The sequence below is a fragment of the Scyliorhinus canicula genome, chromosome 2 (assembly GCF_902713615.1).
Source record: "Scyliorhinus canicula chromosome 2, sScyCan1.1, whole genome shotgun sequence".
Classification (NCBI taxonomy): Eukaryota; Metazoa; Chordata; class Chondrichthyes; order Carcharhiniformes; family Scyliorhinidae; genus Scyliorhinus; species Scyliorhinus canicula.
In genome coordinates, this window is record NC_052147.1 from 154012122 (window position 1) to 154026378 (window position 14257).

The window sequence follows — 14257 nt, forward strand, 5'->3', positions numbered from 1 at the left end:
CCTTCTGCACTGTAAATTCTATGAAATCTATGAAAACTGGACAGTGGTCTGGGTCAGGTCTGACCAAGGTACTGTGTGGTTTGATTATGTCTATTCTGGCTTTGAAGATTAACGCTCTGTTGGGTTTGCTAGTGCTGCTCTGCTGTGGTTCAGCATGTTAACTTTCACATTTGCTAAAACGCCAAGGACTTTTACAACCTCACACTTTCAACAGCATTTATAGAAGATGTGTGCTGCTTAGTTTTCTTCCCTATGTCCATTAACTGGCTTGCATCAAATTATATCTCTCATTGCAGCTGCACAGTGTGGCAGTGGTTAGCACTGCTGCCTCACAGCACCGAGGATCCGGGTTCAATCCCGGCCCTGGGTCACTGTCTATGTGGAGTTTGCACATTATCCCCGTGTCTGCATGGGTTTCACCCCCACAACCCAACAGCGTAGATGGATTGGCCACACTAAATTGTCACATAATTTCACAGATGCACTATAGAAAGCATCCTATAGGGCTGCATCACAGCCTGGTATGGCAACTGCTCGGCCCAGGACTGCAAGGAACTTCAGAGAGTCGTGAATGCCGCCCAGTCCATCCCACGAACGTGCCTCCCATCCATGGACACCTCCCGCTGCCGGGGGAAAGCGGGCAGCATAATCAAGGATCCCTCCTACCCGGCTTACTCACTTTTCCAACTTCTTCCATCAGGCAGGAGATACAGAAGTCTGAGAACACGCACAAACAGACTCAAAAACAGCTTCTTCCCCAGTTACCAGACTCCTAAATGACCCTCTTATTGACTGACCTCATTAACACTACACCATGTATGCTTCAACCGATGCCAATGCTTATGTAGTTACATTGTATATCTTGTGTTGCCCTATTATGTATTCTCATGTATTTTCTTGAATTTTGTTTAATTCCCTTTTCTTCCATGTACTGAATGATCTGTTGAGCTGCTTGCAGAAAAATACTTTTCACTGTACCTCGGTACACGTGACAATAAACAAATCCAATCCAATCCAATTGGGGGAAAAAATGAATTGGGTACTCAAAGTTTATTTTAAAAAATAATTCCATCTCTCATTGTCCTATTCAATACATTGTTCCTGAGTAATCATCTCAAGTTAAAGAAAATCTATTTGTGCCTTATTGAAAAGTTGAACAAAACCCCAAATTAATTATTTTAACCAGTTTCCCAGCAAGAGTGGTGACTAGGACTGGGAAGCATTTTGGTTATGTCCCGAGGTTATGAAAAGTGAAATATAAATGCAAGTTCTTTTTTTTTCATGAATCAGTCTAAAATTCCACACCATGCTGCTGCTCCTTAGCATTTCTGAATTCCAAATCATCTTGAATAGAAACCTTCTGCAGCTGTTTCTCCAAGGCTGATATTTAGTTATTCAAGGTTACACGGCTAATCCCCAGAATCTGAAGGAACAACATCCAAGACAGATTGACTATCCTGGGAGTAGATATAGAACAAGTGTTTAATGTAATGAGAAATTGACAAATTGGACCCCTCTGAGGTTTTCCGATTGATACTGAATTTAAGCACAAAGAACCCAGGTGTCCTGTGCACAAATCACAGAAAGTTTGCTGCAGGTACAGCAACCAATCAGGAATGCAAATGGTATGTTTGCATTTATCACAAAGGAATTGGAGTCCAACAGTAAAGGGATCCTCCAACAATTATATAGTGTTTTGGTGAGACCACACCGGAAAGTACTTTATACTGGGCTGGTCTCCTTACCCAAGGAAGGATATGCTTCCCTTAAGAGGGTGCGGAACAAAGATTCACTAGGCTGATTCCTGGAATGAGGGGATTGTCCAAATGAGGAGAGATTGACTGGTTAAGGCCTAGATTCCTTAGAGATTTGGAAAATTACCAATGATCTCATCAAAAAGTGTAAAGAACGTGGTCAGGAAGGTATCCAATTTATCCCCCCCCCCAATTAAGAGTTTTTTTAGCGTGGCCAATCCATCTACCCTGCACATGTATAAATTACAGGGGAGAATGTGCAAACTCCACATGGACAGTGACCCAGAGCTAGGATTCGAACCTGGGACCTCGGCGCTGTGAGGCAGAAGTGCTAACCTCTGTGTCACTGTGCTGCCCTGTGGTCAGGATTTTAAAAAAAAACTTAATTCTTGGGATGGGGGCATGGCTGGCAAGGCCACCATTTATTGTCCATCCCCGTTTGCCTTTCAAAAACTGGTGATGAGCCCCCATAACAACGTAAGAGGTTTGCTAGTCCATTTCAGAGGGTAGTTAAGAATCAACCAGTTGCTGTGGGTCTGCAGTCATGTCTAGGCTAGAACGTGTAAAGAAATATTTCCTTCCCAAAAGGCATTCATAAACTAGATGGGTTTCTACAGCAATCTAGTAATTTCACAGTCACCTTTACTGATACCAGGCTTATTCTAGATTTGTTTAATTAATCAAACAAGTGCCAGGCAATGACCATCGCTAATAAGAGAACACCAAACCATCACCCTATGACATTCAATGGCATTACCATCACTGAATCTCCCACTATCAAGATCAAGATCCTGGGGATTACCACTAACCACAAACTAAACTGGACAAGCCATATAATACTGTGGCTACTAAAGCATGTCAAATGCTAGGAATCCTGTGGCGAGTTACACATCTCCTGAACAAACGCCCCCCCCCCCCCCCCCCCCCCCAAAGAAAAGCCTATCCACCATCGACAAGGCACAAATCAGGAAGTGTAATGGAATATTCTCCACTTGCTTGGATGATTCCAGCTCCAACAATGCTCAAGAAGCTCAAAACCCACATTCTTTCTGTGTCTGTGTGGGTCTCACCCTCACAACACAAAGATGTGCAGGGTAGGTGGATTAGCCGCACTAAATTGCCCCTTAATTGAAACAACATCCAGAGCAAAGGAGCCCGCTTGATTGCTACCCCTTCGACAAACATTCATCCCACCACCACCGAGAATAGTGGCAGCCATTTGTACCATCCACAAGATGCACTGCAGAAATTCACAAAGGCTCCTTAGGCAGTGCCTTCCTAACCCACAACCACTACTATCTAGAAGGACAAGAGCAACACATACATGGGAACACCACCACCTGGAAGTTCCCCTCCAAGTCACACACCATCCTGACTTGGGAATATATCGGCATTCCTTCACTGTTGCTGGGTCACCTCCTTAACAGCACTATGGGTGCCTACACCTCAGAGACTGCAGTGATTTACAAAGGCATCTCGCCACCACTTTCTCAAGTTTAAGTAGGGATGGGCAATAAATGCTGACCTAGCCAGTGAAACCCATAGCGTGTAAAATTAATTAAAAAAATTAATCGAACTTATATTCCACCAGCGAGCAAGTATGCACATGTGCATACACCATTATACCATAGAACCCGAAGCATGCACGTGTGCACACACACACCAGCGAGCAAACCGAGACCTATTCTTGGAAATGCTCCAGTTTGTTTCCTTATGCAACTTCCCATTAACAAGAACAACCATAAACCCGCGACAATGCCAAGTTACCTTCTTCATAATGCTGTTTCCTGGGAGAGCTTTTATCCAGAGATCCATCCAAAAATCCTTTTCCAATCTCTGACCAAATCTGAAAGCAAACACAAGACAGGTCAGGTTCCAGGATATGAGGAGAATTGGTGCACATCTCAGACTGCCAGATAAACTGTACCCATCTCAGAATACCAAGGTAATGGTACACAGTTCGGTGTGCTGGGCAATGGTACACATCTCGATGTACCGTGGTAATGGTACACATCCCAGACCTGTGTCATCCCCCACCCTGTGCAATGTGGGAATTCAGGGACCCTTCCGGTGTCCCGGACTCCTTCACGTGCAGGAAGTGTGTCCAACTGCAGCTCCTGTCAGACCGCTCGACAGCTCTGGAACTGCAGGTGGATTCACTTCGGAGCATCTGTGATGCTGAGGAAATCATGGATAGCATGTTCAGTAAATTGGCCACATTGCTGGTTAAAATTACTGAGGAAGATAGGGAATGGGTGACCATCAGACAGAGGAAGAGTAGGAAGACAGTGCAGGGGTCCCCTGCGATCATCTCCCTCCAAAACAGATATATCATTTTGGATACTGTTGGGAGAGATGGCTCACTAGGGGAAGGCGGCAGCAGCGAGGTTCATGGCACCGTGACTGGTTCTGCTGCACCGGAGGGCAGGTAAAAGAGTGGCAGAGCGATAGTGATTGGGGATTCAATGGTAAAGGGAATAGACAGGTGTTTTTGTGGACACAAACAAGACTCCAGGATGGTGTGTTGCCTCCTTGGTGCAACGGTCAAGGATGCCTCGGAGCGGCTGCAGGACATTCTGGAGGGGGAGGGGGAACAACCAGCTGTCGTGGTGCATATAGGCACCAACAATATAGGTAAAAACCGGGATGAGGTCCTACAAGCTGAATTTAGGGAGTTAGGAGTTGGACTAAAAAGCAGGACCTCAAAGTTAGTAATCTCAGGATTGCCACCATTGCCATGAGCTAGTCAGAGCAGAAATGTCTGGAGAGATAAGATGATTACATGGCTTGAAAGATGGTGCAAGAGGGAGGAGTTCAAATTCCTGGAACATTGGAACCGGTTCTGGGTGAGGTGGGACTAGTACAAACCAGACGGTCTGCACCTGGGCAGGACTGGAACCGATGTTTGCTAGTGCTGTTGGGGAGGATTTGAACTAAGGTGGCAGGGGGATGGGAACCGGTGCAGGAAGTCGGAGGGAGGTAAAATGGGGACAGAAACAAAAGGCAGTAAGAGGAAAAATGAAAAGCAGAGAAACCAAAGTCAAAAATCAAAAAGGGCCGCAGTACAGAGTACAGAGACTGTGAAGAGCTCAGTGAATGGGTCCAGTAACGCTAACAGAAATAAAACACAGGAAGAGTGTACAAAATATGACCGGACAGATGGTCTAAGAAAGCAGGGCAGAGAGCAAGGGAAGTGTAGATTAAGCAGCATTTATTTCAATGCAAGAGACCTGATGGGCAAGGCAGATAAACTCAGAGCATGGATGGGTACATGGGACTGGGATATTATAGCTATTACTGAAACATGGCTAAGGGAGGGGCAGGACTGGCAGCTCAATGGTCCAGGTGCAGATGCTATAGGAAATATAGAACAGGAGGTAAGAGAGCAGGAGGAGTTGCGTTTTTGATTTGGGGAAATATCACGGCAGTACTGAGAGGGAATATATCTGAGGGTTCGCCCACTGAGCCTGTATGGGTAGAACTGAAAAATAAAAAGGGAGATATCATTTTGATAGGATTGCACTACAGGCCCCCAAATAGTCAGCGGGAAATTGAGGAGCAAATATGTAAGGAGATTACAGATAACTGCAAGAAAAATAGGGTAGTAACAGTTGGGGGACTTTAACTTTCCCAACATTGACTGGGACAGTCATGGCACTAGGGGCTTGGATGGAGAGAAATTTGTTGAACATATTCAGGAGGAATTTCTCATTTAGTATGTGGATGGCCCGACTAGAGAGGGGACAAAACATGACCTCCTCTTGGGAAGGGCACGTGACAGAAGTGTTAGTGAGGAATCACTTTGGGACCAATGGCTATAATTCCATTAGTTTTCAGATTGCTATGGAGAATGATAGGTCTGGCCCAAAAGTAGAAGTTCTAAATTGGGGCAAGGTCAATTTTAATGGTATTAGACAGGAACTTTTAAAGTTGATTGGGGAGGTCTGTTGGCAGGCAAAGGGACAGCTGGTAAGTGGGAGGTTTTCTAAAGTGCGTTAGCCAGGGTTTAGGGTAAGCACGTTCCTTTTGGAGTTAAGGGCAAGGCTGGTAGAAGGAGGGAACCCTGGGTGACTCGGGATATTGAGGCCTTGGTCAAAAAGAAGGAAGCGGCATATGGCATGCATAGGGGACTGTGATCAAGTGGATCCCTTGAAGAGTATAGAGGTTGTCGGATTAGAGTTAAAAGATAAATCAGGAGGGCAAAAAGGGGACATGAGGTTGCTTTGGGAGATAAGGCAAAGGAGAATCCAAAGACATTCTACAAATATATAAAGGGCAAAAGAGTAACTAGGAAGAGAGTAGGGCCACTTAAGGATCTACAAGTCATCTAAGTGCTGACCCACAAGAGATATCCTAAATGAATATTTCTCATTGGTATTTACTGTTGAGAAAGGTATAGATGTTAGGGAACTTGGGGAAATAAATAGTGATGTCTTGAGGAGTGTACATATTACAGAGAAGGAAGTTCTGGAAGTCTTAAAGCACATCGAGGTAGATAAATCCTTGGGACCTGATGTAATGTATCCCAGGACATTGTAGGAGGCTAGGGAGGAAATTGCGAACCCCCTAACAGAGATATTCGAATCGTGATAGCCACAGGTGAAGTGCCTGAAGTTTGGAGTGGGGCAAATGTTGTGCATTGGTTTAAGAAGGGCCGCAAGGAAAAGCATGGGAACTACAGACCGGTGAGCCTAACGTCTGTGATGGGTAAGTTGTTAGAAGGTATTCTGAGAGACAGGATCTACAGGCATTTAGAGAGGCAATGACTGATTCGGGACAGTTAGCATGGTTTGTGAGTGAAAAATCATGTCTCACAAAATGAGTTTTTTGAAGGGGTAACCAAGAAGGTAGATGAGGACAGTGCAGTCGACCTTGTCTACATAGACATTAGCAAGGCCTTTGACAAGGTACCGCATGGTAGGCTGTTGCATAAGGTTAAATCTCACAAGGTCCAGGGTGAGGTAGCCAATTGGATACAAAATTGGCTTGGTGACTTAAGGCAAAGGCTGGTTGTAGAGGGTTATAGAACATAGAACAGTACAGCACAGAACAGGCCCTTCGGCCCTCGATGTTGTGCCGAGCAATGATCACCCTACTCAAACCCACATATCCACCCTATACCCGTAACCCAACAACCCCGCCCTTAACCTTACTTTTTAGGACACTACGGGCAATTTAGCATGGCCAATCCACCTAACCCGCACATCTTTGGACTGTGGGAGGAAACCGGAGGAAACCCACGCACACACGGGGAGGACGTGCAGACTCCGCACAGACAGTGACCCAGCCGGGAATCGAACCTGGGACCCTGGAGCTGTGAAGCATTTATGCTAACCACCATGCTACCCCTGCCAGTTTGCTTTTCAAACTGGAGGCCTATGGCCAGCAGTGTGCCTCAGGGATCAGTGCTGGGTCCACTGTTATTTGTTATGCATATTAATAATTTGGATGATAAATTAGGAGGAATGGTTAGTAAGTTAGCAGATGTCACCAAGATTGGTGGCACAGTGGGCAGTGAAGAAGGTTATCTCGGATTGCAACAGGATCATGATCAATTAGACCAGTGGGCCGATGAATGGCAGATGGGAGTTTAATTTAGATAAATGTGAGGTGATGCATTTTGGTAGATCGAATCGGAGCAGGACCTACTCAGTTAATGGGAGGGTGTTAGGGAGAGTTTTAGAACAAAGAGATCTAGGGGTACAGGTTCATAGCTTCTTGAAAGTGGACATGGTGGTGAAGGAGGCATTTGGCATGCTTGGTTTCATTGGTCAGAACATTGAATACAGGATTTGGGATGTCTTGTTGAAGTTGTACAAGACATTTGTCAGGCCACACTTGGAATATTGTGTACAGCTCTGGTCACCCTATTATAGAAAGAATACTAGTAAACTAGAAAGAGGGCAGAAAAGATTTACTAGGATGCTCCCGGATCTTGGTGGTTTGAGTTATAAGGAGAGGCTGGATAGATTAGGACTTTTTTCCCTGGAGTGTAGGAGGCTTAGGAGTGATCTTATAGAATCTATAAAATACTGAGGGGCATAAATAAGGTCACGAACCAGCTGGCTAACTAAGTGAGCTAAACCGATCTTCAGAATACCAGAGATAACAGTGTACATCTCAGAATACCAGAGTAATGCGACACATCTCAATATACCAGGACTAACGGTCCTCTGCTTATTTCTCCATGCCTCGTGGCTCAGTGCTTTCTTCAGTCACTCTTCAGACCTCCCATCTTCAAATTCAATGAGTCATATGACTGATGAAAAGACGATGAGGTGGTTTCCCATTGTCTTCCTCATGTGTGCCAAGAGGAAACACAAATCCTCTTCCCGATTGGACAGATTGGGACTGTTCTTCTTGAAGAGGAGATTTGATAGAGATGCTCAAAATCATGAGGGGGCTGTTCCAACTCGCAAAATGATTGAGAACGTGAGGTCATAAATTTAAAGTGATTTGCAAAAGAAGCAAATGTGATGTGAGAATAAACTTTTTCACACAGCGAGTGGTTTGGGTCTGGAATGCACTGCCTGGAAGTGTGGTGGAGGCAGGTTCAATTGAGGCATTCAAGAGGGCATTAGATGATTAACTGTTTATGCAGGGTACGGGGAAAGGCAGGGGGATGGCACTAAGTCATGATGCTTGTTTGGAGAGCTGGTGCAGACACGATGGGTCAAATGGCCTCCATCTGCACAGTAATAAGTATATGATTCTGAATGATCCACTGCTATAAGCAGTCGCTGTCCTTTGAGGTTCTAGCTCTTTTAACAACACAACCAGAAGTTTGTTGGTTCTGCTGTTTTTTAAAATAAATTTATTGTACCCAATTCATTTTTTCCAATTAAGGGGCAATTTAGCGTGGTCAATCCACCTAGCCTGCACATCTTTGGATTTGTTGCTCGTTCTGGTGAGTGTGCTTAACACTCAATTGGCTCTGTTTTATTCTTTAGCTCTAGAGTCGCCAGGTATCCTTATACTGCCACGAGGTTCAAGTTCAGATCAATGACTCAATACACCAGTTAGTAAGGTTCAATCAAACACGTTTATTATTTACACAGTAAATCGATACTCATGTAACTAATACTAACGGACTAAACTATTCCTACCACTTTAAGCCAATACTTATCTTCGATAAGGAAACGCACTGGATCAGGGAACAATGGCCTCTTGTTCTGTCCTGAGACTGCAGGCTTCCCAGTTAGTACGGGCTAATGGGTCAGGAGTGTCTATTCTCGTAGCATGCATTGGTTGGACACTTACTTGTCGGTGTAGCTGTTGGCCAGGCCTCTCCTTCTCACAGTCAAGTTCTTAGAGAGCTGCTGCAAAGGTGTTCTGCTGGGAGGGCCGGCTGAGAGAGCGAACTAAACTTGGGACCTGACTTTTATAGGTCCCAGAGACTTTGCGCCCTTTTGGGCGGACCCCGATCCTACTGTCAATCGATTGGGTCTCATCCCAATCGATTCGTATGAATCCCCCAATACTGAGGCTGTCCCTCGATCGCGGGGCGGTTCTTCCTAACTGGTTTGTTTCCTTTTGTTTCAGACCCCGTTGGCGCCGGGAAGTCTGACCTGCCATAGAATGTGCCAATTGTAGCTAATCGTTGTATCCATTGTTCCCGGGGATCGCTTCATTTGTATGCAAACTGCTGGTTTCGGTGCTGTCTGCTTTCTTTGCAGGCAGAATACACATGAACTTCTGCAAACTGCTTGTCTCTTTATAATTGTCCAGTTTTCCCTGCATGCTTTGTAAATCACCATTTTGGGTCGGGAAGTGGCCAACTTCGGTGGCTACAGATTGTGGGGGCGAAACCCACGCAAACACAGGGAGAATGTGCAAACTCCACTCGGAGAGTGACCCAGAGACGGGTTCAAATCTGGGACCTTGGCGCCGTGAGGCAGCTCACTGATTTGCTTGACCTAACTAGACTCTTAATTCATCCAAGCTGAGGTAGAAGGCTTCAAACTAGCATAGGCTAGCAGAGTAGAACTAAATGAGCATCACATTCCTGATCAGTTTGGGTCAAATCGATGCCTGGAGAAGAGCTACTTCCTGTGTTAGCAGTTCCCTTTCAATGGAAAGTGACTGTGCATACAATTAATATGTAGGATGACAACAGCAACATAGTAGAAAATTACTTTCCCCCCCGAAAACTGCGTGCGACGGCTCAACCCTGTATTCCACTCCAACCCACTCACCAATTCATGATTCTTTCGGAAGCGGATTACTTCTTGATCATTTTCGAAGCGCTGGCCCATTGCAGCCTGCGTGACAGACTTCATAGCAAAACCCAACATGTGCTGGCACAGAGGGACATGCTGAGCTTCAGGATATGACAGCCACTTAGTGACCAGCTCATCGGCCAGCTGAAGGAAAGGAGAAAGGAAAAGGTCAGGAGGAATCAAATTGTTTGCTTAAAGACTGGGAGCACAGGCCTGCTCCTCGAGATCCCTGGCTCATAAAACTTAACTCAGCGTGCAAAATGTAAAAATAGGTATCTGAGGTGCATTTGTTTTAATGCGAGAAGTGTAGCAGGTAAGGCAGATGAACTTAGGGCTTGGATCAGTACCTGGGAATATGATGTTATTGGTATTACTGAGACTTGGTTGAGGGAAGGGCAGGACTGGCAACTGAATATCCCAGGGTACAGATGCTTCAGGAGGGATAGAGAGGGAGGTAGAAGGGGTGGAGGAGTTGCATTACTCGTCAGAGATGATATCGCAGCTGTGATTAAGGAGGGCACGATGGAGGATTCGAGCACTGAGGCAATATGGGTGGGGCTAAGAAATAGGAAGGGTGCAGTAACATTGTTGGGACTTTACTACAGGCCTCCCAAAAGCGAGCATGAAGTAGAGGTGCAAATATGCAGACAGATTATAGAAAAATGTAGGAGCAATAGGGTGGTTGTGATGGGAGATTTTAACTTCCCCAACATTGAATGGGATTTGTGTAGTGTTGGAGGCGTAGATGGAGCAGAGTTTGTAAGGAGCATCCAGGAGAGCTTTTTAGAGCAGTATGTAAATAGTCCAACTCGGGAAGGGGCCATACTGGACCTGGTATTGGGGAATGATCCCGGCCAGGTGGTTGATGTTTCAGTCGGTGATTACTTTGGGAATAGCGATCACAATTCCGTAAGTTTTAGAATACTCATGGACAAGGACAGGAGGGGTCCGAAAGGAAGAGTGCTAAATTGGGGAAAGGCAGAGTATAACAAAATTCGGCAGGAGCTAGGGAATGTGGATTGGGAGCAGCTGTTTAAGGGTAAATCCACATTTGAAATGTGGAAGTCTTTTAAGGAAAGGTTGATTAGAGTGCAGGACAGACATGTTCCTGTGAAAATGAAAGATAGAAATGGCAAGATTAGGGAACCATGGATGACGGGTGAAATTGTGAGACTAGCTAAGATGAAAAAGGAAGCATACATAGGATCGAGGCAACTCAAAACTGATGAAGCTTTGGAGGAATATCGGGAAAGTAGGACGAATCTCAAACGCGCAATAAAGAGGGCTAAAAGGGGTCATGAAATATCTTTGGCTAACAGGGTTAAGGAAAATCCCAAAGCATTTTATTCGTATGTAAGGAGCAAGAGGGTAACTAGAGAAAGGATTGGCCCACTTAAAGACAAAAGAGGAAATTTATGCGTGGACTCAGAGGCAATGGGTGAGATTCTTCATGAGTACTTTGCATCGGTATTCACAAAGGAGAGGGACAAGACGGATGTTGAGGCTAGGGATGGATGTTTAAATACCCTCGGTCATGTTGTCATACGGAAGGGGGAAGTTTTGGGTATTCTAAAAGACATTAAAGTGGACAAGTCCCCAGGACCGGATGGGATCTATCCCAGGTTACTGAGGGAAGTGAGGGTCGAAATAGCTGGGGCCTTAACAGATATCTTTGCAGCATCCTTGAGCACGGGTGAGGTCCCGGAGGACTGGAGAATAGCTAATGTTGTCCCTTTGTTTAAGAAGGGTAGCAGGGATAATCCAGGGAATTATAGACCTGTGAACTTGACGTCAGTGGTAGGCAAACTGTTGGAGAAGATACTGAGGGATAGGATCTATTCACATCTGGAAGAAAATAGACTTATCAGTGATAGGCAGCATGGTTTTGTGCAGGGAAGGTCATGTCTTACAAACCTAATAGAATTCTTATAGGAAGTGACAAAGTTAATTGATGAGGGAAGGGCTGTAGATGTCGTATACATGGACTTTAGTATGGCGTTTGATAAGGTTTCCCATGGCAGGTTGATGGAAAAAGTGAAGTCGTATGGGGTTCAGGGTGTACTAGCTAGATGGATAAAGAACTGGTTGGGCAACAGGAGACAGAGAGTAGTGGTGGAAGGGAGTGTCTCAAAATGGAGACGGGTGACTAGTGGTGTTCCACAGGGCCACATTTGGAATACTGCGTGCAGTTCTGGTCGCCACATTACCAGAAGGATGTGGATGCCTTGGAGAGGGTGCAGAGGAGGTTCACCAGGATGTTGCCTGGTATGGAGGGGGCTAGCTATGAAGAAAGGTTGAGTAGATTAGGATTGTTTTCGTTGGAAAGACGGAGGTTGAGGGGGGACCTGATTGAGGTCTATAAAATTATGAGAGGTATGGACAGGGTGGATAGCAACAAGCTTTTCCCAAGAGTGGGGGTGTCAGTTACAAGGGGTCACGATTTCAAAGTGAGAGGGGGAAAGTTTAAGGGAGATGTACGTGGAAAGTTTTTTTACGCAGAGGGTGGTGAGTGCCTGGAACGCTTTACCAGTGGAGGCGGTAGAGGCGGGCACGATAGCATCATTTAAGAAGCGTCTAGACAGGTATATGAATGGGCGGGAACAGAGGGAAGTAGACCTTGGAAAATAGGAGACAGGTTTAGATAAAAGATTTGGATGGGCGCAGGCTAGGAAGGCCGAAGGGCCTGTTCTTGTGCTGTAATTTTCTTTGTTCTTTGTTCTACACTGATTGGGCAGTGCAACTATCATTTCATGCTCATTGAACTGATGCTGTGCCTGATCTGGGAGTGTTGGATGATTTGTTGTAGAAGGAGCTATACCCTGTGTCAAATTTCCACTGTAACGGCCCTGGGATTGTTTAAAGGGAAAGAGTTGAGGGAGCGTTACTCTGTACCTCCCCTCTTGATCAGTGATGGTCAACCTAGGCTTGTGAGTGGGCTGCATGAGTGGCCCTCTTTCATCTCAGTGGGCCGCATGATCGAAATCAGTTCACTCAACATGACCCCATGAATAAGATTGAATACATTTAATACACATGAATATTTTGCAACAAGTTATTGAAAATGCTTAATAATTTATATATTAATAGAATAATCATCAACCTCAGGTGCTAAAAACAAAATAAATATTTACACTTTGGACACAGAGGAGTGCACAGCTCTCAGTCTATGTCGTGAACAATCAGCATGCACCTCACTTCACTTGCCCTGGCATTACATGCATTTCACTTCAGTCATACTGGTAAGAACAAAACCTACGTGGAGGGATATCAGCGAAATGTGGCAACCCCGTATGTGGGCAATGGTCAACAAAATGTCTTGTGGGCCACACTCAGAAGTCAGAGGTGGCCCCGGGCCGCAGGTTGCCCACCAGTGCCCTTGACCCTTACACTGAAAGCCCACTAATAGGCACTAACTTTACTAAAACAGTTGATAAATACAATATTGTAGTTGATTAGTTGACTCTTCTGGTTTAAGAGGAGATACAATTGGCTCTTGTATTGACTATTCATTTGGCACATTTTAAGGAGGGCTGTACAGTTATCAATTAAATGCAGCAATGAGTTGGAAACCATAGGGTCTGGAACCTACAGCAGTTGCCCTGGATTGAATCCTCAGCCACAGCTCGGAGTCTTCGTTAAATCATCACCATCTGCTGCTTGGGAGAGGTAATGGGGAGCTTTGGAATTACCCTCCAGGAACTTCAGGAGAGATGGCAATGGGAATGATCAAATTTCAATGTCAAATATTCCATAAAAACACAGGGAGTTATAAATGACGCCTGCCTTATTCAGCAATGAATAGAATTGTCAGATTGCGAACAGTTCAAGCAGTGAGGCTCTCCATTCATAATACTTACTGGTTAATCTATTCCCTTCCTGGAAGGGAAAAATTATTACTTGTCAAAGAGGAGGATTATATGCTCAAGTTCTCAGCTGCCTTCCGATTCATGTGTTGTGGAAAGGTTTTAAGACTTCTACATGGTGAGACAGCAAACACCAACAAATTACAATTCCTCAGTTACTCTCGGGTACCAGTTCCTCCATCACCCACATACAGACATCTCATTCTCAGATACCAGCTCTGCAAGCAGGCAGAACAAAGAAACATCACTGGGAAGGCAGGTAAATTACAACCCAAGTATAAAATGTGTTGCATTTAAGGAATTCCGTGAAAGATCAATACTAAACTGAACTAGGAAAGGGAGTTATATGATAAAGTTTGGGTGAACAATACTGAACAATACATTTAGGATTACAGGGTGAGGTGAGGTGCAGGCGTACTTT

At 45.1% G+C, this 14257-nt stretch overlaps 1 protein-coding gene across 2 annotated transcripts in view; it reads right to left on the reverse strand.

The window, feature by feature from the left end:
* The window catches only part of LOC119960136 (cytochrome P450 20A1), a 53053-nt gene that overhangs the window by 18614 nt on the left and 20182 nt on the right, over positions 1-14257 (reverse strand). For both annotated transcript variants that reach the window (XM_038787963.1, XM_038787965.1), the window contains exons 5-6: positions 9950-10117; positions 3522-3600 (exon numbers count right to left, since the gene is read on the reverse strand). In XM_038787963.1, coding sequence (XP_038643891.1) covers positions 3522-3600; positions 9950-10117 — 247 coding nt within the window. The remainder of the gene's footprint in view (positions 1-3521; positions 3601-9949; positions 10118-14257) is intronic.